Source organism: Diabrotica virgifera, chromosome 4 (assembly GCF_917563875.1).
Source record: "Diabrotica virgifera virgifera chromosome 4, PGI_DIABVI_V3a".
Lineage (NCBI taxonomy): Eukaryota > Metazoa > Arthropoda > Insecta > Coleoptera > Chrysomelidae > Diabrotica > Diabrotica virgifera.
Window position 1 is genome coordinate 68442300 of NC_065446.1, and position 24460 is coordinate 68466759.

At 33.4% G+C, this 24460-nt stretch overlaps 1 protein-coding gene across 2 annotated transcripts in view; it reads left to right on the forward strand.

Moving 5' to 3' along the window:
- Positions 1–24460, forward strand: part of LOC114335190 (alpha-2-macroglobulin-like) — a 134584-nt gene that overhangs the window by 90159 nt on the left and 19965 nt on the right. Inside the window, exons 16-20 of one of the 2 annotated variants that reach the window (XM_028285381.1) lie at positions 7313–7524; positions 7579–7661; positions 15705–15823; positions 15878–16028; positions 20049–20281. In XM_028285381.1, the coding sequence (XP_028141182.1) occupies positions 7313–7524; positions 7579–7661; positions 15705–15823; positions 15878–16028; positions 20049–20281 (798 nt within the window). The remainder of the gene's footprint in view (positions 1–7312; positions 7525–7578; positions 7662–15704; positions 15824–15877; positions 16029–20048; positions 20282–24460) is intronic. The other variant, XM_028285382.2, reaches the window with a different exon arrangement.

Sequence of the window (24460 nt, forward strand, 5' to 3'; positions counted from 1 at the left end):
TACAACACGAACCACACAACACAAGTGAAGAAGATGAAGAATGAACTGGCGAACAAGAAGTTGAATTTATACCAAACATTACAATGGATGAATTAACTGACGCGATTAGAAAGATAAAAAATGGAAAGGCACCAGGTCATGATCAAATTACGGCAGAAATGATCAAAAACATGGGTGATATGGGACTACAAAAGTTATTAGAACTATTTCAAAGAATTTGGAGAGACGACCAAATACCTACAGACTGGGAGATTGGTCTTATTGTACCTATACATAAAAAGGGTGACAACAAGAATTGCAACAACTATAGAGGAATAACTCTGTTAAGTACAGTGATGAAAGTTTATGAGCTAATAGTAGAGAGTATACTGAGAAAAATAATAGAACCAACTTTAGAAAAATCGCAAAGTGGTTTTAGACCTGGTAGATGTACACAAGATCGCATTTTTACGTTAAACGATATAATAAATAAAAGATTATCTAGGAAGAAAAAACGTACCTCAGTTTCCTTGATATGGAAAAAGCATTCGACAAAGTACCTAGATCAAAAATATGGAAAAGTCTGAAGAACAGAAACATACCAGAGAAACTTATACGGGTAACTAAATCAATATACAGAGACACTAGAAACCGTGTGATAAGTTAAAATATGATATCTGACCAGATCAGAATAACTGAAGGTGTAAGACAAGGGGGAAGCTTGAGCCCGTTACTATTTATTACTTTTATGGACGAAATAATAAAAGAAACAAAAACAAAAGTCAGACCATTACACATAGGGTATAGAAATCTGAAAAGCACAAAGATAGCAGATTGTGCATTTGCCGACGATGTAGTAATTTTAGCAGCGACTGAAGACGAGCTACAAAGAAGCGTAAAAACATGGAACACAGTTTTAAAAAAGTATGGTATGACTACGAACAAAGAAAAATCGAAGGTAATGGTAATAGCTAAAGAAAGAGAGGATGTACATGTCCAGGTAGATGATACAGAGATTAGACAGGTACAATCATTTGAGTACTTGGGAGTAACCATTGAAGAAACAGGTAGACAGGGAGCCGAGACCAATAAAAGAATTGGTAAAGTGAATAGACTGTACCACGCAATAGGAAAAACAATTATTAACAAGAAAGGAGTATCTAAACATACGAAAATCAAGGTATTTAAGGCTATATACAGACCAGTACTTACATACGGATGTGAATCCTGGGTACTAAATAGACAACAGAAAAGTAAGATACAGGCAGCAGAAATGAGGTATCTACGCAGAGTTCAAGGAGTCACTACAAGGGATAGGGTAAGGAATAACTACATAAGAGAAGAACTGAAAATCGAGACAATGATGGAGTATGTTGAAAAAGACAATTAAGTTGGTGGGGGCATCTACAACGACTACAGAAATAAGTACCAGTTTAAGAAATATGGGAAACGAAGGTGCAGGGAAAAAGAAGTAGAGGAAGACCGAGAGAGACATGGAACGAAGTGATGGCAAGGATTCTTGACATAAAAAGGAATATCATGGATCGAAGCAAAGGCTATGGCACAAGACAGGAAACAATGGAAGAGATTTGTGCACTGTTAACAGAGCACACGTTAATACCTACACCCGATACATACATCAATGTAATATTTGGGATAGTGTAAGGATTGTTTATTTCGTAAGGATTTATATTACAATGGTCCCCGTTTAGGGGGTTCAGGGTTCGTGTTGGATGTTTTTTGTGAGCCGTAAAAGAAAACAGTCCGAAAAAACTCTGGGGCAAGGTGTGGTGGCGCTCTGCGATGCAGGACGGTGTTGGTTCAGCCAGCTATCAGAAGTCAGAGAAAGAGGTTTGACCGTTGGTGGTGGTTCTTATGGACATATGTGTGTACGGTTCATGCTTTATCCTCGACCAGTCTCCCTAGAAACCATTGTACGCCAACTGGCAAGCCAGCGGCTCTCGTCGGCGGTCAGGAGGTGGTTTTTGGACAGCGCATGGACAGTGAGCGTTCGAATGTTAGAAAATAGTTGCGGCTATTTTCTTGGGGCGAACAGGTGTAATTGTGCAATGAAGTTGGGAAACCGCAAAAAACCAACTTCTCCCTTTTCGGGGTAAGGATGAGGATTAGATGAGGAGGGTGCGGAAGGCTAGCGGGGTAGCGTCAAGGATATCTTCTTACTCAGCCGGGAGATCGTCAATGCATGATTGCATTAGAATGGACGGTGGATGGAGTTTTTTCCGTTTGGGCTTTCGGCTGCGTACGTGGCTAAAAGAAGAACAGGAACATTTTAGAGTGTTTTTGGTGTCGGATTGGGGACCGTTGATAATTTTTGTTGTGAAGTTCCTGTTCGGTGAGAGTATCCTCTCAGTAATTTTGGGGACGTTTGAAATGTTATGGATTTCGTTACTGGGATATCTCCAGGCCTTGCAGTTCGCTGCACGCAGGATTCTGCGTTCCGCCTGCAACAACCTACGATTTTGATCACGATTGATTAGGCAATGGAAGCCTGATTTGTATTCAATGACGGGTCGTATATAGGTTTTATAAGTGTGTATGAGAGTCTTTCTGTGTGTCTTGCCGATTGCCCCAGCGAGAGGATTAAGGAGACTGGCTCTATTTCTTACCCTATCTAAAGTTGCACCCGAGTTACACCCGAAAGGGTAGAAGGTCTATATATCATGGATCGAAGCAAAGGCTATGGCACAAGACAGGAAACAATGGAAGAGATTTGTGCACTGTTAACAGAGCACACGTTAGTACCTACACCCGAGAGGGTAGAAAGTCTAAATATTATATATATACAAACATTTAGAATGAACATTTCAATACCAAAAATTTTAACAATATTTATTCCAAATGACTTTTAAAAGCTTGAATAATTATTGTTAAAATTTTTGAATTATTGTTGTTAACATTTTTGGTAGTGAAATGTTCATTCTAAATGTTTGTATGTAATGAAATTTAAAAAAAAATAATTTTTATTCAATCCAGTTTTTTTGCTTTTGTATTTATTTTTCTCATAACCTAATCACTTTAAGCATCAAGTGTTATACATTTTTTAAATCAGTACAAAGAAGAGAATCTAAATATGAAATAAAAAAGGGGGTAGTAATTTTAAAAAAATAAGGGATGATACGGGGGGTGAGAGGGTGCCTTTCCCGGCAAGCTTTAATATGGCAAAATGTCTCCCCCTAGTATAATTTGACGTGCTTTTGCGTTTTTTCTTAAAATCAGTGGTTCAATAGTTATTTAAGGTGGATAGTTTTATGTTAAGAGCACTGTATATTGGTGCTTTTGAGGTAATATTATATTTATAATAATTTTTGTGTCTTTGAATTAATCTTCATCGGGAATAGGATAATAAGTATTAAAATACGATGAAAAGAAGAATAAAAATCAATATTAATAATATTTGTAGAATCTGTCAAAATAATTCATTTTGATATCAATTTTACGGCCATAGCACACTGACTTACACCCTTGTCACCTGATAAACGTAGTCAAGCAATGGGTGACTTACTTGAATTTTAGATGGGTCATCTCCTAGGAACGCCTTATATTGTTGCCATGCATTACTTGTTTTAAATTTTTGGTATTGTTTTAAATAAAAAAAATTTTGTAAAGTAGTAAGTATTAAAATTAGTTTAATATTTAAATAAAATAAAAATTAACTGTTTAGAATTAAAAAAGAATATATTAGAAGAATTTCTACGGCTGTCGCTGCCTTCCTTCTTTCGGCCAATTTCTCCAGTCGTTTCCATACTGCCATTTTCCATCTATTAAGTCTCGTCTGTGCATGGCCTCGTCCATTTCACCCCTCCATTGTCTTCGGGATCTGCCTCTTGTTGTCTTTCTTATCGTTTTAAACTATTATTTTAAACGTGTTTTAAATTTTTGTTTCACATTGTGAAAAAGTTGTACATTACATTATATTTTATGACGGACTCCTGTCAAGTGGATTAGGCGAGCGGGAGATACCCCTAAAATGACCAGGTACTGACCACGGATAGGTGAATGGCTAATTTTATTCGTAGTTTATATTTTTGAAGGTGCTGAAAACGAAAATGAGGTTTATTTTGAATTTTATATGGGGGGACATTGTCAAAATCGCAATTTTAACCTAAAAATAAAAAAAAAGAAATCACGTTTTCTTGCGTTTACCTCGCTACAACTCTGTTCCCTTCTAATATTTTTTTCTGAAATTTTTACAGTATATATTTATTACCTGTCTTAAGAAAATGGTGCTTACTTTAAGCTTTCAGTCTTATTCTAATAAAAGTTATGAATTTTTTAAAGTGAAAGGTGCAGATTTCTGAATTGCAAAGTTTAATCGCAAAAGTTGAGCGACGAAGTTTGAAATATAGCATTTTAATCACGTGTATGTTAAAGTATATATAGAGTACAAAGAAGTTTTTTGGAAAGTTTTAGATCAAAATGTTTTATAGAACAAAAATAGTGCAACTTTTATTATCGGCATTAGAAATCCCCAATATAACGGTTATTTTTCGAGATACTGAGCATGGCTGGTAAAAGGCTAATTTTGGTCTTAGATTATGTTTCTGGCGGCGCTGAAAACGAAAATGAAATTTATTTTAAATTTTAGGTGGGGGAATATTGTCAAAATCGCAATTTTAGCATAAAGAAAAAGTGAAATCACGATTTTTTGCGTTTAACTCGCTACAACTCGGGTCGATTTGAATATTTTTTTCTAAGGTTTGTACACTATATGTTGCTCACTTTTTGAAGACAACGGTATCTGTTTTAAGATTTTAGTCTTATTCTAGTAAAAGTTATGAATTTTTAAAGTACAAGGTGCAGATTCGTGAATTGCAAAGTTTCATCGCAAAAGTTGAGAGGCAAAATTAAAAATTTATCTTAATAATCACGTTTATGTTAAAACATAAAGTACAAAGAAGTTTTCTGGAAAGTTTTAGTTACAAATGTTTATTAGAAAAAAATGGCGTAACTTTTAATACAGACGTTATACATTCCCAAAATAACACTTATTTTTCGAGATACTGACCATGGGAGGTGAATGGCTAATTTTGGTCTTATTTTATGTTTTCGATGGTGCTGACAATGAAAAAGTGGTTTATTTTGAATTTTATGTGAGGAAACACTGTCAAAATCGCAATTTTAACCTAAAAATGAAAAAAAGCCAAGTCACGAATTTTTACATTTAACTCACTACAACTCTGTTCCATTTTAATATTTTTTTCTAAAATTTCTACAGCATATATTTCTCACCTTTGTAAAGACTATGAAAGTAACTGTAGTCTTTCAGTCTTTTTTTATAAAAGTTATGCATTTTAAAAATAAAAAGTACAGATTCGTGAATTGCAGAGTTAAATCGCAAAAATTAAGTGACAAAATTTAAAATTTATCTATTTGATTTCGTTCATGTTAAACCATAGAGTTCAAAGAAGTTTTATGGGGAATTTTAGGTCTAGATGTGTTATAGAAAAAATATGGTGCAGCTTTTAATTTTAGGAAAAACGTGGTTTAACTTTTTTTTATTTTTAGAGCAAAATTGCAATTTTGACAATGTTCTCCCACCTAAAATTCAAAATAAACTTGATTTACGTTTTCAGCACCATCAAAAATATAAAGTAAGACCAAAATTAGCCATTCACCACCAATGATCAGTATCTCGAAAAATTTGCGTTATTTTGGGGATTTATAACGTAAATGTTAAACGCTGCACCATTTGTTTTCTTTAAAACATTTTCATCCAAAACTTTCCAGAAAACTTCTTTGTACTCATGTTTTATTTTTAAATTTGATTTAAAATCTATATTTCAAATTTCGTCAGTCAAATTTTGCGATTAAACTTTGCAATTCACGAATCAAAATAATTGTACTTCAAAATATTCATAACTTTTACTAGAATAAGACTAAAAGCTTAAAGCAGAAACCATTGTCTTCAGAAATGTAAGCGATATATAGGGTACAAAGTTTAGAAAACAATATTAAAACGGACCAGAGTTATAACCAGCTAAACGCAAAAAACTTGATTTCATTTTTTTTTTTATTTTAGGGTACAATTGCAATTTTGACAATATTCCTTCACCTAAAATTTAAAATAAATTTCATTTTCATTTTTGTCACGTTCAAAAACATAATCTAAGACCAAAATTAGCCATTCACCACCCATGGTCAGTATCTCGAAAAATAAGCGTTATATTAGGGATTTCTAATGTCGATATTAAAAGTTGCACTATTTTTTTTTTTCTATAAAACATTTTGATCTAAAAGTTACCAGAAAACTCCTTTGTACTCTCTACTTTAACATAAACGTGATTAGGAAGCTAAATTTTAAACTTCGTCACACAACTTTTGCGATTAAACTTTGCAATGCACAAATCCGCACCTTTTCCTTTGAAAAATTCATAACCTTTATCAGGATTAGAATAAAAGCTTGAAACAGGTACCTTTATCCTCAGAAATGTTAGAGCTATAGGTATACTTTAAAAATTTCAGAAAAAAATATTAAAATGGAACGGAGTTGTAGCGAGGTATACTCAAAAAAACGTGACTAAATTTTTTTTTATTTTTAGGTTAAAATTGCGATTTTGACAATGTTCCCCCACATAACATTCAAAATAAACTTCATTTTCGTTTTCAGCACCCTCGAAAATATAAAGTATAAATAAAATTAGCCATTCACCCCTCCGTGGTCAGTATCTCGAAAACTAAGCGCTTTTTTGAGGGTGTCCCGCTCGTGTAAATTGACTTCTATCTATTTTGTGTCTTGACGATCTACATTTTACTATAGAGAAAAATTAATACCGTAAAATGGGGTTACTTTGACCGCTGGGGTAAATTTGACCGAAAACATAGAAAAATATCTATTGTGATATACTTCAGCCACCCTGTATAATTTTTAAAATTATTTTTAACGATTCAAATTTATAAATATCTAAGAATTCATTTTTAATTAAAAAAAAAAAAGAATTAATATTCCAAGGGTTGTTAAATCCACCGATATAACGAATTAAGAAAAAATGGTTTAAAAAACGGTCAAATTAACCCCACTTACAAGAAAAATAAGTTTACAGGCAAAATGCATATACGGTCAACTTCCCCCCAGATGGGGTGAACTTGACCAAAGGCATTTTTTATTTTTTTTTTTTCTAAGTCATGATTATTTTCTTGTAATTATAATCTAAGCTACTGAAAGTAGAAGCCTAAACCCATAACATATTTGCATATAGAAAAATGTAGCAAAATTTAAAATATGATTTTTATAGGATTAAAGTACAAAATCGGTCAAAGTCACCCCATTTTACGGTACCACTGTTCCAAAACTTAAAATGGATCCTTGTTTTAGATTCGGATAAATATTTTACTTTCCAAAGGCCTTGATCGTGACGACAAGGGTACGAAACTAAGTTCATCTTCATGTGTGTCCCCAAATGATACTTTTTCTTATAAATTAAAGGTAACAGCCTCTATGCTGGGATTGGTCAATGTAAGTGTCCTAGCAGAAACGGACGAACAATTTCCATTACACTGTGGACCTGAGACAGTTTTGTTTAAAAGGTAACAAGGTAAAATATATTAAAATTGCAAAATCGTATGTTCTTTTTTTTTTAGAGATTCTGAAGTAAAGTCGATTTTAGTGGAAGCAGAAGGATTTCGGATGAGGAAAACAAAATCAGCGCTATTGTGCAGCTCTGGTAATATTAAGTCTTTTATACTATTATTTCCTTCTTTTTATTCTTCTTTTTGTGTAGAAATAACTCTGTTCTCTTTTTCAATGTGCCTCCAGTAAGTTATATTTCCATCGTTTTCTTGGTCTTCCCACTGATCGTCTGCCTATTGGGAAATCGTCTGTCGCCTTACTTACTACTCTATTTGTTGTCATTCGACTTATGTGGTCATTTCATTCTACTCTTGTTATTTCCCGGTTGTTAATGTCGTTTACGTTGCATCTTTGTCGTATATCTGCACTTCTAGCTCTATCCCGTAATGTCTTGCCATAGATTTTTCGAAGGGTTTTCATCTTTACTGTTTCTAGCATTCTTTTTATCCTTTCTGTATCAGGTCGTGTTTCTGCTGCATATGTAATTATTGGTCTGATGACTGTTTTGTAAATTCTGCTTTTCATTCCTTTTCCGATATTTTTATTTCTCCATATAGGGCAGTCAATGAGAGCAAGAACAGGTTATTACCTCCGAATTCCATTCTACTGCATGGATTTTAATGAAATTTTAGGAATAGGCTGAAAATATCTCCTAATTCAAAGTCTACCCTATGCCGATGTGTGCTTTTGTCTTGGGGGCGGTTCCCACCACTTCTCGGGGTTTGGTTAAACAACTACGGATGTTGCTAGAGAACCTAATTCTAAGCAAAACCTGTTCTATAATTTTTTTTCGAAAACTCAATACTTTTTGAGTTATTCTTGGTTGAAAATTGGCCATTTTCATTGAAATATAACACCTTTTCAAACGGATTTTTGCGAATACTTTAAAAACAATGCATCTAACTAAAAAAGTTATATAAAACATTTTTGTAGCTCATAAAAAATTAAAGAGATTCGTTCCTTCTTGAATCTTCTAGTTATAACACAAAAAGAGATATGGTAGGTAAAATGAGTTTGTCTTTTTGGTGCATGCTCAAATCAGTGTATTCAACTTGAAATAACAGGGAAACGGTCGATTTTAGGTGTATAATGCTACCAATACCTTTCATTGTGCTTGAAAATTCCTTTCAAATAAGCAATATTAAATATCGATTACATTCAAACCAAGCGAGATATGTTGCAAAAAATTGAAGACTAACGATTTTTTAGAAAAAAAATGAGTAGTTTATTTAACCCCTCATCCACAAGAATTTAAATGCATCGTTTTGCTTCTACAATACATTTTACTACAGTGTTATTTTTATGTTTAAAAAGTTGAGCGGGTTTAAAATGAATGGTTTTTGAAAAAAATAAGATCAAATTATAGAGCGCATATTTAAATTTTCTTAAAAATCTTCCTTTTTCTCCATGTAACTTGAAAATGATAAGAGATACTCTTATAAAAAATAAAATCAAAATGTTTATCTAGAAGAAACCTAAATTTTTGTATGGCATCTTTTTTTGGCATCTCTTACCATTCTCGAGTTACATGGAGAAATAGGAAGATTTTTAAGAAAATTTAAAAATGCGCTCAATAATTTGATCTTATTTTTTTCAAACACCATTCATTTTAAACCCACCCAACTATTTAAACATAAAAGGAACACTATAGTAAAATGTATTGTAGAAGGAAAACGATGCAATTAAATTCTTGTGGATGAGGGGTTAAATGTACTTCTCATTTTTTCTTAAAATACGTTAGTCATCAAATTTTTTACAGTTTATCTCGCATAGTTTGAATGTAATCGACATTTAATATTGCTTATTTTAAAGGTCTTTTCAAGCGCAACAAAAGTTATTGGTAGCACTATACACCTAAAATCGACCGTTTCTCTGTTATTTCAAGTTAAATACACTGATTTGAGCATGCACCAAGAAAACAAGTTTTTTCACTTACCATATCTCTTTTTGTGTTATAACTAGAATATTCAGAAAGGAAAATCTCTTTCTTATTTTATAAGCTACAAAAATGTTTTATATGGTTTTTTTAGTTAGATGCATAGTTTTTAAAGTATTCGCAAAAACCTTTTAAAAAGGTGTTATGTTTCAATGAAAATGGCCAATTTTCAACCAGGAATAACTCAAAAAGTATTGAGTTTTGGAAAAAAAATTATAGAACAGTTTTTGCTTAGTATTAGGTTCTCTAGCAACTTCCGTAGTTATTTAACCAAAAAAAATTTCCACCTCCGAGAAGGGGTGGCAACCGCCCCAAGACAAAAGCACACATTGGCATAGGGTAGACTTTGTTTCTTGGGCTATTCCCTACTTACTGTGAAAATATCACGTAAATCGATATGGTAGGATGGAATTCGGAGCCACATACCCTCATTGACTGCCCTAATATTGTTTCATTCAGGTAACCTGCTGCTCTGTTTGCTTTATTCACTTGATATTCTACTTCTGTTTCGAGCTTTCCGTAGGTATACAGTGTGGTGCCTAGATATTTAAACTACATGATTTGTTCTATTTTCTGATCCTCCAGCTCTAATTTATATCTTATTAGATTTGCTGTTATAACCATTCATTTGGAATTTTTTGGGGAAATTAATATGTTAAATTTTCTAGTGCTTATATGAAATTGGTGCAGCATACGTTATAAATAATCTTCACTTTGAGAGATTGGTAAGGAGTCGTCTGCATAGCAGATTATTTTAAGTTGTTTTTCTCCCATTTGGTATCCTTTTAGTTCTTACTTTTTTTATTATTTTATCCATGATCAGGTTGAACAATAGAGGCCTCAGGGAGTCTCCCTGCCTTTTCCCATTGTCAACTGCAATTAGGCCAGTTAGTTGTTCAGCTGCTTTTGCTTTTATTGTGTTGTTCTGGTACATATTTTCGATTGTTTTATTTATTCCTAGAGCAACTTCTCTTGCGTACAATAAATGGATAACGTCCTTTAATTGGACCCTTTCGAATGCCTTCTAAAGTCCACGAAACATAAATATGCCGGTTTGTTGTATTATTTCCTGATGGTTAATGTTAATAAATACGTTTGTCCAAATTTCCTTGGTGTGTGGGTGTGGGGTTGGTCAAATAATTTAATATTTTTAAAGGTTTCGGCCAATTATTATTAAAACACTTTATTATTTATAAATTGCACTACATTTTGAGACTACTGAAACCTAAAACTAAAGCTGATAGGAAAACAAGGACATTTAAGGACATTTTACTCTGCCCGGGCCTCGATTTTTGACCCTTCGCTTCGTTATCGAACGTATTCGCTTCGTATACTAAACATATACGAAGCGTATACGTTCGATAACGAAGCGAAGGGTCAAAAATCGAGGCCCTGGAGCGGTTCTGAAAAGATATATTGTTGTTTTTCCACTCTACTGCTTTAAATTTTTATCCAGGACGCGCGTCGTCCTCCGGTTCTTGTTTTCCTTTCACTTTCCCTTAATGTCAGGGCCGCGTCTAAGTCAATTGACGCCCTAAGCAACTCTCTAGTAGCCGCCCTTCAAACTTGTACCATTTTGGCGAAAAAAAATTGCAGAAATTTTTATTTAAATAAGAATACATTAAAAATGGATTTAAACTACGATATTTATATATCTATAACAGAAAAAATTGTCATTCCAGTTCGATCACATCAGAGAATTCTTTTCAAAAAAATTGTTTTTCTTGACAAAATCGACAAATTAGTTACACGTTCTTGAGTCATACTTGATGTGAAATTATTTTTAATTACAAAAATTGAAGAAAAATGTTCTACGTAAAAGGTATATTTATAAAAAAAAATAAATATACCTTTTACGCAGAAGGTTTTTCTTCAATTTTTGTAATTAATGGTATAGAGCCCAGCTACAGGAAATTTTTACTTGTGGATTTTATTTTTAATTTTTGACATTTTCGAAAATGACCTTTCAGCAAACACGTTGGCAACTGGGGTGCACAAATAAATGTGCAAAGCAATGTCAAAATTAGGGAAAATATTTTTCAATCCACTTACTGCGGTCACTGAAGGTTTTATAGTTAGATATAGATATAATAGTTAGAGGATACCTCAAGGAACAAAGGTGACATGATGTCAACTTGCGCTTTTACCGTGGTAGTGGATACCACCCCTTCTCGGGGGTGAAAATTATTTTTTTTAATAATACCATAAATCGATAGAGAAACAAATTCTAAGCAAAATTTGTTATAATATATAAAAAATTATTAATATAAATCAATACTTTTTGAGTTATTAAAGATCAAAGATTTTATTTTTTTAGTTAAAAATGCATGGTTTAAAGCCCTTTTCCATGTATAACTCAAAAACTATAAGCTTTTACAAAAAAGTTATTATTACCAAAATTGAAGATAATAAAAATGTGAGTCCACTCCTTACTTAAACAACTAAACTAATGCTAATTCAAAGTTAGTTATGGGTATTTGAATGTATATTTTTTTCGACGAGTACTCAAATCTAAGTATTCAAGCTTAAATAAACGGGAAAACGATGCCTTTTATAAAATATACCTGCTAAGCACTTGTCAAAGTACTTCGAAGTACCTATCAAATGAGTTCCAGTAGGAGTTAATAGCATCACAATAATTAAGCAAGTTATGATGAAAATAAGGGAACCTTTAGAACTTTTTAGGAAAAAGTGAAAAATAAACCATACACAATTTCCACAAAAATTAAAATTTATAGTAATCCTTAGAAGAATTTCTTTATATTAGCATAAGTAATTATTTCAACAATTTTGACAGATTTAGGATGCATATTAATTAAAAAAAAAGATATAATTTTAAAAATCAGAATTTTTAAAATTATCGTAGTTTTAATTTTCTTTTGAAAATAACTCCAAAAATACTCAATATACGTAAAAAGTGATATATGTATAGTATAACTAAATTTTAGTTTTTTTTGTATCAAATAGTTTACCTTTTTACTATTTCTGTAGGGTAAAAAATAACCGAGATAGAAACGTTTAAAGCTTAAATTTTGCTGCGAGAACTATGTAACCGGGGCCATTTAACATTTTATTTTTAAAAAAGTAAGGCGTTTAAAATATTGAATTTAACGTAATTTAATAGCCCTTAAAATTATCTTTCAAATAGTTTTTAGATAAACCTGATATCGCAAAAATTAACGGAGTTATTAAAAAAACAATAACTTTTTTGGAAAAAATTTTAAAAGATAAATTTTGAAAAATATTTGTTTCATAAATTTTAATGCTAGCAACTTGTTCGGGAGCTCATTTGATAGATATTTCTAAGTACTTTGACAAATGTTTAATAAGGTTATGTTATAAAATGCATCATTTTCCCGTTATTTAAGCTTGAATACTTCGATTTAGGTACTCGCCGAAAAAAATATACATTCAATTACCTATAATTCACTTTTAATTGACATTAAAAGGTTTTTCCAGTAAGGAGTTTTTTTCATTTTTTATTAGCTTTAACCCTGGAAGCTCACACTTGGGTGTGAGATACCCATCGCGACACTTAACTGCATGTAGCTTGCGCAGCTGCATTTCAATGTTAATGCTGCTTTATGTAAATTCAGTCTCTAGTCTGCCAAGGACGGGTGTGTAGTTGCGGTCTCATTTGAGCAATATTTCCAATCACGAGAATTTATTGAATACATGCTAGGGTATGTAGCACCCATGTGTGAGGTTTGCGATCAAGTGTGCGTTCAAGTTAATGACCTAACAACACAACATCCCACAAATTTAGTAAAGAAAACTAGGTGTTATTTCTGCAAAGGCAAAGCGTGCTTGCTCGGCTTGCTATAAAGCATAATGCATGGAGCATAGAGCCACATTGTCTTATGAATGTAGTTACTAAAATGAGTGAAACTGAAATACCTGGCTAAGAATGAATATGAGTTCTATAATTAAAAGGTGCTATATTTCAGTTAGAAAGACCATTTTGTTGTTAAATTAAATTAAAATATTTTGAATTATGTTTCCGGTTTTTTAGAAAATGTTTTTTAATTATTTTTAGGTATTTTTAATATTTTGTTCTTTTGTGTTACCACAATTAATTGAGAGAAAATAAAATTATTGATTTAATTATTCGTATGTATTCAATAGTGATTAGAGAGTCTCTGGAAATCATAAAATATTTACTTTTTTTTATTTCTTCACAAAAAATCATTGAGTATCTGACACCCATGTGTGCGGTTTATGTAAAAAAAAATAGGTGTGATCTTCTAGGGTTAATTTTGGTAATAATAACTTTTTTGTAAAATCTTATAGTTTTTGAGTTATTTATGAAAAAGCGGTTAAGAACATGCATTTTTCTCACGAAAAATTAAAATTTTTGATCTTTAATAACTCAAAAAGTTTTGATTTATATTAATAACTTTATGTAACAAATTTTGCTTAGAATTTGTCCTTCTATCGAATTCTGGGGATATTTTTAATAAAACAATTTTCACCCCTGAGAAGAGGTGGCATCCACCCCAGGGTAAAAGCGCAAGTTAACACCATATCACCTTTGTTCCTTGAGATATCCTCTAACCACTCACCAATTTTCATGCAAATCGATGGAGGTTCAACAAAATCGGAGGTAATAGCCACTTTCAATGACTGTGGTAACTCTTTTTTAAATATTAAGATATGTCAATTGGTGATTTTATTGTGGTATCCAAATGAACCTTTACTATGCATTCATGTATGCATTATGTATCTTGGTCGTCTTTATTTTGTATCAGATTTTCAGCTTCTTTAATAATTTTTCCATTGCTTAATTTTGCCAAATCTGTTAATAACACGAAAACGTTGACAAATAAATCGATAAGATTCCAGAGGTCTATTCAGTTCTCTTATCAGAGTGTCGATTATAATATAGAATGTGAGGATTTTCATCTCAACACTTGCTGAAAAGTTTAGTTGATCATTGGACCCCTCGTCAAATTGAATTTTCCTTTTTCTCTTTCTTATTTCTTTACATGTTTTATTTGGGCATAATTTTTTGGCTTCCTTGCGGTAAAGTAATTTGAAAGAGCTTCATACTCTTTAATGACAGAAGCCAGATCCATAATTTTTATATACAAATATTTTTGTACAGTATTTTTACCGCCCTCTCATAATGTGCCGCCCTAGACAACTGCCAATATTGCCTAATGGATAAAGTGGCCCTGCTTAATTTTTAATAAATGTTAAACTATTGTAAAAAATGCAGCCACAATCTTGATATTCCGTTGAAAGTTGGGTCTTATAGTGCTAAAAATGTGGTTAAAACTTCAGAGTGATTCATCAGTTAGTTTAAAAGTTTAGTCGATTTGTTTATCCAAAACAACTTTTTTGGCCAATAACATAAGTCAAAATAAAATGAAATTACAATGATTCCATGAGTAGCGTAAGTAAGAGAGAGAATTATTCTATCGAAAGACTTTAAAAAGGTTAGAGAAACCATTTCCAACATTGCAAAACTTGATTGCAAAAACATTACAACTTTTTGCTTATAAACAAGTTGAAAACTTGTTTTGGTATTACCCGGGGAAAAATTATTTTTCATATTCGAAAGCTGGCAAGTTTAAAAAAAGGTTGTGCTACGATTATTATTGGCGAAATTAGTCCATTTTTTTCAAATCGGAGATATCGAAAAATGATATATAAACTTCAAACTTCAAAATATCTCCGATTCTTTTTGATGGATGTTAACGTTTCTTTTTATAATTTGTATGCACTGTTTGCGTATGTACATTACGAATATGCCGTGTATTAAAAATTTAATGTTGAATTAACCTCGTAAATTTTTACAATATTTTAGGACGATTTTTGTTGACAAAATATAGAAATAGATCATTTACAGTTAAATTTACAATAGTTGGCAGCCAAACATACTGATACCTCAACCACCTACCTGGAGAAAAGAGTAATTTTTTCAAGGGTTTCTTCCTTTAGATTGGTCTTCATCCTTGTCCCTGGATAAAAGGCACTTATGAGGTGCTAACTTTCCAGGCTATAAAGGTCCTCTTAGAACCTGTTCTATGCAGAGGTTGATTCACTTACCTTAATAGGACTGTTTTTGAGAAGTTTCTAGCAACTCACTAGAAATTTCTTTTCAACAATCAAATAATCAATATTTGAATTGTCAAACAATCTTTGTTCTTTTTGAAATATATTAGGAAAATAAAAATTACAAAAAAAATTGCATTTTAGAAACATCTTCAGTAAATAATAATGTGTCTTGGTATCACATTGTGCCTTCGAAGATTGTTCCTGGAACTTACAAATCTCATATTAGCTTAAATGGAGATATTCTTGGAAAAACAATAGATGTAAGTTACATACTAATATTTCTATACTAATAACCTAAAGAAAACTTTGTTTAGAACCTGGATGACCTTCTGGATATGCCTACGGGATGTGGAGAACAAATAATGGCTACCATGGCACCAAATTTGTACGTTTTACAATATTTGAATGCCACAAATACCTTGAAGAGAGCCATGAAGCAGAAGATTTTAAGGAATTTAAAAATAGGTAATACCTACTACAAAACTATAATTTAGTTACCTAAACTTTTCTACTAGGGCAGTCCGATAAGAACTTAGCCTTCAAAAGAAAAACGAAAGTTTTGGAAAAGTGGCGATTTATTTCTGAACCTTTTAGCCTCCTTTTAGCTCGATACACTTAACACAGCGATGCTCCACCTTCTTAGGTCCAAACCAGACGGGCCACTCTGCAGCGCTACTCTGTGGATCCACAAAGCAGCTTCCGATGATTTACCGTGGGTTCTTATGTGAAGTGGACGTCGCACCCCAGACGAGTGACTATGGCCAGCTACAGTTGCCCAGCCTGACTGCTCAGGCTTGCCATTTCTAGAGATTTTCCCCGAATCTAGAGATTTTTGGAGCTTCAGTTGAGAATGGGATTTTTCTTGATTTATTTTTGAAATCTTAGTATTTTTTTAAAGTGTGAAATAATTTTTATATTTATTGCTGGCACCACCTACTATGCAGTGATTTAACATGTAGAATTCAAATTTAACAATACAGTTTTCTTCAACTTCATTCAACCTTGTTGACGTTTAATGTTTTGTTACAAATTGACATTAACAGCTGACAATGACAATTTCTTCTTTTTTTGTTATCATTGACAGCTGACAAATGACAATTTCTTCTTTTTTATTGAAATTGTCAGCTGACAATGACAATTTCTTCTTTTTTTGTTGAAATTGACAGCTGACAATGCAAATTTCTTCTTTTTTTGTTCTATCATACACGGAATAGTAAACAATTATATGTTCGGTGCTTGTGAATTGAGTTAGGGATTTCTAGGGGAAATTGAAGCTCCCGTCTAGGGAGATCCAGAAATTTGATATGGCAACACTGTCACTGCTATTAGTGGCGTCCACTACTACTGGCAAACGCCATTCAGACGGGCCACTTTTGTAGCTGCCGCAGATGTTTACGAGAATTTATAGGGTGAGCACCTAAAATGAATTTCGATTCGGAACGGTTTTTGAGTGAAATGCAAAACAGACCGGATATTTGTGATACAAGAACCCGAGAGCATATTTATATGGCATTCAAAGGAAAAGCGTGGGACGTCATCTTTGAATTATTTGTTTCTGATTTTAAAGAAGGTAGCCCTATCGAAAAGAATAAATCCCATAAGCAATGTTTTCTCTATTTATATTTACATTTTATTATACATTGGATACATTTGAACTGAACAAAACAAATACAATATTGTTTATTTATTTATGTTAAATTGTGGGGTCCCATTCTAGGTCATAAAAGGTTTTATTGTTTGTTGTTGAAAACAAAACGATAAGATATCAGTTAAAAGGGGGTTGCAAGCTAATATGTTTTCACTTTCACTCAGTTGTCAGGTTGTATCAAACTATTTTACGCCTGTAGGATACCCGATGTACTGGTTGATTTTTTATGTGCTTCTTTCTGTGATATAGCTGTTTTTGTCTGGTTCTTCGTAATTCCATTTATTGAGTTTATTGGTATTTTTTCACAAGCGTTGAAATTTTATAAAATATTTGAAACTATGGATACTACAAACACTGACTTTGACGAACACACTATTTAAAAGATTATTCGCCGGCAAGTTTTTAATAATTTAAACAAGTTTACTTTTTTTTCTCACTCATTACATTAAACGCCGCACCCTTCCAAACGATCCACTTCGCAGTGTAGTCGCCGGCGCTAGAAAAACGCCTGTTTCAGCCTCTCTGTGGATCCACAGAGTAGCGCTGCAGAGTGGCCCATCTGGTTTGGGCCTTAAACCCGTCTGAAGAATATATTTTCTCGAGGTCTGCAAAGAAGGCTACCGTGGCGGTGAAAATCTCCTTAGTTGACTTAAATTTCTGCTCGGCAAGTGACTTTTTTAAGTTTGGAAACAAAAAGAAATCGTAGAGGGCCATATTTGGAGAATATGTTGGATAGAACAGCATTTTGTACCCCAATCTGACCAATTTGGCCATTTCGATGGCGGAAGTGTGAGCCGGAGCGTTGTTATGGTGGAAGAGTATTTTTGCTTCCCCAATTGGGACTGTTTTTTCTGAAATTCGGCGTCAAATCGGGCCAATATTGCGGCATACTAAAGACCTGTGATCGTTTTGCCCTTTTCCAGAAAGTGGATATAGATCATACCTTGTGAATCCCAGAAAATGGTGGCCGTCACCTTTCCGGTAGATTGGACAGTCTTCTTGTATCGTGACGTCCACTGTATCGACTCTTCCTTGGTCTCTGGTGTATACGAGTGGAACCATGTTTCGTCGACGGCTATGAGACAACTCAGAAACTCATTTGGATTACGCTTAAACAGCATCAGACACTAATGAAGTGGTTTCATAGTTACGTTTATTGTTCGGAGTTAGAAAATGCGGCAGCCATCGCGCCGACAACTTTTTTATGCCCAAAATTTCATGCTAGATATGACCAACGAGATCTTTTGAGATGCCTACTCTCTCAGCTATCTCACGCACATTCAGGGTGAGATTTTACTTCGTGGTATTTCATTCACGGTCTACCAATACGAGAACGTGGACTTCTTTCACATTATCCTCAGTGGTAACCGTTTTCGGGGCAACTTTGAGTGACTTACCAAAAATCGACGTGCCACCACGTTGAAACTCGTTAAATCAATTTTTGACGGTTTCCATCGATGGAGAAGAGTCACTGTTTACACAATTTAAGCGCTTTTTGATTCCGCTGCGGGATTTTCCTTCTAAAAACAAGAGTCGAATCACCAACTGATATTGCTCTTTTTTCATTTTTCTAAAATCCTCAAACAAAAAAAAAGTCAAAACAAAACAACGAGTCCGATTGGGCTGATATTTTGACATAGGCCATCTACCATAATGTATTACAAGATAGTAGATTTCTCTTGCAACAGTGTCGCTATCGGGCGGAGAGGCTAAGTACTTATCGGACCGCCGTAGATAAGATTTGATGATCACATTCGCACGTATATAGAATAGTTATCGCAGGATATAGTATCCCATCGCAATATATTTTGGTTGTCATGTAAGTTCTGTTCTCGGTTTTTTCTACTAGTTGTGAAGTATCTTTCTGATCCATGCATTTAAATCATCTCTTACAATTGCATTATGTAACTTACCCCATAGCGCTAAAGACCTTGAGGAGCCTCGGCATGTTTCACGACATCTCTCCATTATTCCCTGTTGTTGGCTAGCTAGCTTATATATGGACAAAATATCCTTGTCATTATGTACCTTAGTCGGGGTCTTCCCCAACTCCTTTTTCCCCCTGGGCTACTGATAAACACTTTCTTGGTGGTTCTTTCCTCCCCCGCTCTCTGTGTATGACTACCTCACCCTATAAGCCCATTCGTTATTTTAGTCACTAAGTCTATTTTATAAGTAGCAGGTGTAGTTCCTGCTTTCTCCTTAACCATCAGACTTCACCGGCTCTAACTGGTTCATAAATGTTTCTGATGAGTTTTCTTTTCTACCTTCTGAGCGCTTCCCTGTCATTGCTAAATAAAGTCTATGTTTTACTTCTATACATCACGAAAGTATGGATTAAGCTAATATTTAAGTTCTTTTTATTTCTACTGACTTGCAGTGGATTGAAATGGAATCTGTTAACCGCTGACATCCTAGTTTAATCTCCTTCATCAAAAAATTGTTAATGGTGGATTCTTGATCTTATGTTTCCCCTTGGTTCCTAGACATGAGCATGAAGGTGGTTTTACTCTGAAAACTTTCAGTTCTGTCTCCCCGGCATGACTCTTCTAGACCTGTATGGTACTCTTCTAACTATGGTAATAATCTAGCAAATTTGCTATTTTCAAGCATAGATTCAAGCTTTTGACCAGGGAACGTGAGAGTGGGATTTATTGGAAATGATGGATTCTATTTCTATATCTATCTCTGAAACCTTTACTTGAGGCATTGCTTCCTTATCAACTGATATTAACAATTAAAACCACTCTTACGATGGAAGTAAATATTGTAAGTTTTTGGCTTCTGTACAAGGAAACTAGAACAAATTGTTTTTATAATTATTTTTGTTTTTTTAGGTTATCAGAGAATACTGAATTATGTGCATGAGGACGGTTCGTTCTCTGCTTTTGGGTATTATGACCCAATGGGCTCCATGTTTTTAACAACATTTGTTGTAAAAATTTTAGCGCAAGCTAGAGAGTATATTTATGTAGATCAACATGTCATAAACAAAGCTGTTACTTGGATATTAAATAATCAACTAGAAAATGGATGTTTTAATACGATGTTGCACGTTTTCCAAGATATGGTAAGTTTTAGATCTTCAGATATTTTGTAGAGGGAAACATTGAGAAAATAAGTTCCCTATATTCAATAGTAAAGGTGCAGCAATAGCGTATCTCAAATTTATCTGATTTGGGTTATATCATAAATATTCATCAAATCCTTTATTACTTGATATTCCACAATATTTTTCTCTAAATTTTCCCTTTTCAAAAACCACACAAGATACTCAAAAATTGTATGTTTGGGGGTGAAAGAAGGTCGTCCATGTCGTTCATTAAGTAATTATTTGCAGCTGCCCAATAAGTCTGATTAGGATAAAAATAAGTTGACACCTCTATTTTATTCTAAAGTTTTAATTTATTTATCTTTAATTTAAATACAGGGTATCCCGAAAAGATTGGTCATAAATTATACCACAGATTCTGGGTTCAAAAATAGATTGATTGAACCTACTTACCTTAGCACAAATGTGCACATAAAAAAAGTTATAGTCCTTTGAAGTTACAAAATGAAAATATATTTTTTCCAATATTTCGAAAACTATTAGAGATTTTTTACTGAAAATGGACATGGCCCCTACGTGGTAGGAGCATATTGAAAAAAAAATTATAGTAAAATTTGTGCACCCCATAAAAATTTTATGGGGGTTTTGTTCCCTTAAACCCCCCTAAACTTTTGTGTATGTTCCTATTAAATTATTACTGTAGTATTATTAGTGAAACATAATGTTTTTAAAACTTTTTTGCCTCTTAGTACTTTCTCGAAAAGCCCATTTTTATCGAAATATTTTGAATATTTGTCAAATCCACCACATGTTTGTAATATAACAATCAATATTGTTCTTACATTTTTAGACTTGCCAAGATGTAGTACCCGGCATAATTTAATTTATTTTTTGATCTGTTTGTCCTTCGTCCAGTGTGTGTTTTATGTTATGTGTTAGTTGCCAATTTAAAAATTTATTTCTTGCCAAACAAATGTTGCATTTTGCTGGGATATCTTCCTGATTTGACGGAATGCCCCTGATGATGCTAAGTTAGAGAAAGTATACTTGAGCAAGATTTAATTAAACTAGGTGCTCGATATCTGCCTTTTAATCCTATAAATTCCATATATTCCAGCATTCAACCTACTTCTAATTATACAGTGCGCTGAAATAAGTGTTACCCACCCTTATTAACTTATTTATTTTTAGCACATAAGCTAAACGCTCGGACAGGTCGATTTTTACAACAATCATAGTATATTATAGCATCAATGTTTCGAACTTTACGCGATCCCTCTTCAGGTGACAGGCATAACTTTGATTTCTTTAAGTAGGAAAGTACTTCATACGACACCTCATTTAAAAGCTTTTAAAATACTGATTACAAAAATGTTTAATAATTTAATCCTATTTGAAAGCGTAGGAGCAAAATTTCGGTCGAATTCTTTTTAAACGCATTCATTTTTTTCGAATCCTAATAAGTATTTTTGTTAAATTTAAACGCAGAGTACAAGATTGTATTATTACAATAAGTCCGTTAGACTTCAGTCCGGAGGGCTGAATGTCCGTTAGACTAACCAAAAAGTTTATATTTGAAATTAAAAATCGGACTAAATTTTCTCTTTTTTCACCCCTGTGACTTATTAAAATAAACACTATAGAAGTTCTCAGGGACTCGATAATACTGTAATATTTCATTTTGCGTTCAAATTTTTCAAAAATACTTATTAGTTTTCTCAGGATTCAAAAAAATGAATGCAATTAAAAATAATTCGACCGAAATTTTGGGCCTACGCTCTCAAATAGCATTAAAGTATTATACATGTTTGTAAGCAGTATTTCAAAACCTTTTAAATAAGGTGTCACATGATGAACTTTCCAATTTAAAGAAATCAAAGTTATGCCTGTCACCTGAAGAGAGATCGCGTAAAGTTCGAAACATTGATGCTATAATATACCATGATTATTTTAAAAATCGACCTGTCCGAGCGTTTTGCTTATGTGCTAAAAATAAAAAAGTTAATAAGGGGGTAACACTTATTCCAGCGCACTGTATATTTAGTATACATGATATAACCTTGCAAAAATTATTCACGACGACGTTCCCGATAAACCAGATGTTAAAGATGCTCTCTGGTACGAAAAAATCTTTAATTATAGTTTGCAATTCCGGAATGTCAGACGGTGGATCGGTCTACCTCCTTCAGCTTTCCCCATGTGTGCGTATCAGGTGGCGTTATAGTCCAAGAGGCAGAGCTGAAAAATCTCTTTGAATTTACTAAAGCTAAATTTTTCACAGTTAATTACTGTGATTGTGTAGAGAAACATACTGCGGTCGGTCAAGCGAAACGTAGAACATGGGTTGCTGAGAGGGTATCAAAGTTGCTTTCCTACGAAGGTAATTACATAATTCCATTTACTAAGGCTGAAAATCAGTACACACATTCTAAATTAAATATAAATAAAAGTTATTATAGTCGGTCAGCTGTATGACGGGACAGAGCCGCTCGGTCGGCCCCAGTGAATGTACAGGGTTATTCACTATATTTGACCCCCATTTAAACTGTTTTATTTACTGAATTAGAAAAAAATGTAAAATACAAAAGTTATTCGATTTTTTAATTATGATTTTTTGACATATATATCGTACTAGTGACGTCATCCATCTGGGCGTGATGACGTAATCGACTATTTTTTAAATGGGAATAGGGGTCGAGTGCTAGCTCATTTGAAAGGCTATTCGATTCCCTATTCAGTAATATAAACATTAACATGATTAATTATACAAGATGCCCAAAAAAAAATTTTAATTAAATTAGTTGTTTAATTAATAATTCAAAAAAAATTTGGACACCCTGTATAAATAATGATCTTAGTGTTTATAGTATTATATAGAGAATTGAATAACCTTTCAAATGAGCTAGCACACGATCCCTATTCTCATTTAAAAAAATAGTCGATTACGTCATCACGCCCAGATGGATGACATCACTAGTACGATATATATGTCCAAAAATCATAATTAAAAATCGAATAACTTTTGTATTTTGCATTTTTTTCTAATTCTGTAAATAAAGCAGTTTGCAAGGGGTCAAAATATAGTGAATAACCCTGCACATTCAGTGGGGCCGACCGAGCGGTTCTGTCCCGTCATACAGCTGACCGACTATAATAACTTTTATTTAGATTCAATTTAGAATGTGTGTACTAATTTTCAGCCTTGCCTAAGTAAATGGATTTAATTACCTTCATAGAAAAGCAACTTTGATACCCTCCAGTAACCCCTGTTCTACGTTTCGCTTTACCGATCGCAGTATGTTTCTCTATACAATCACAGTAATCAACTGTGAAAAATTTAGCTTTAGTAAATTCAAAGAGATTTTTCAGCGCTGCCTCTCCCTCTATTAGGTCTGGTGAGTGACGATCTCCCAAAATGATCACGAAGTATTCAAAGGGACTCCCTGACCGTGTAACAGGTTGCCCCTTCCTGCTAAAACCATTGTTGATTTTAATCTTGGACAGTTTTCGCAACCTTTTCCATATGACCGAAAATAGTACTCCACGATAAAAAAATTTTCTACGAAACTGAGAACCATCCTGAATCACTTGACATTAACATGGCATTCACATACGTTATAACGACGTTCGGAAACCATTCAGTAAATTTCAGCGCATGACACATATAAATTTGAGGCATGCGCATTTCAGTACTATTCTGCCGCATACCGTACTTGAACATTGTGGGCTCTGCAACCCATCCACTATCTTTTTTGGGGTATAGTTCGAAATTTTGAATGATATTCTTTCATTGTTAATTCTTTCGAATTAAGGGGCGAAAGCAGCATACGTTAGAATGAGACCCATTTTCAACAGTCGAGACATAGTATTAAAAACAAAATACCGTCTGTTGAAATGCTATATATTCTCAGTTCTGCTCTACGGAATGGAAGCATGGACACTAACTGTTGCATCTATGAATCGGCTCGAGATTGGTGTTATAGGCGCATCTTACGTATATCCTGGGTTGACCGAATTACCAATGTGGAAGTCATGGGTAGAATGGGGAAAGAGTGTGAAATTCTCATAACCATAAAAACAAAAAAATTAGAATATCTAGCACATGTAATGAGAAATCAAGAACGTTACGGCCTTCTCCAACTGATTCTCCAAGGGAAGGTAAATAGTAAAAGAGGACCGGGAAGAAGACGCATTTCC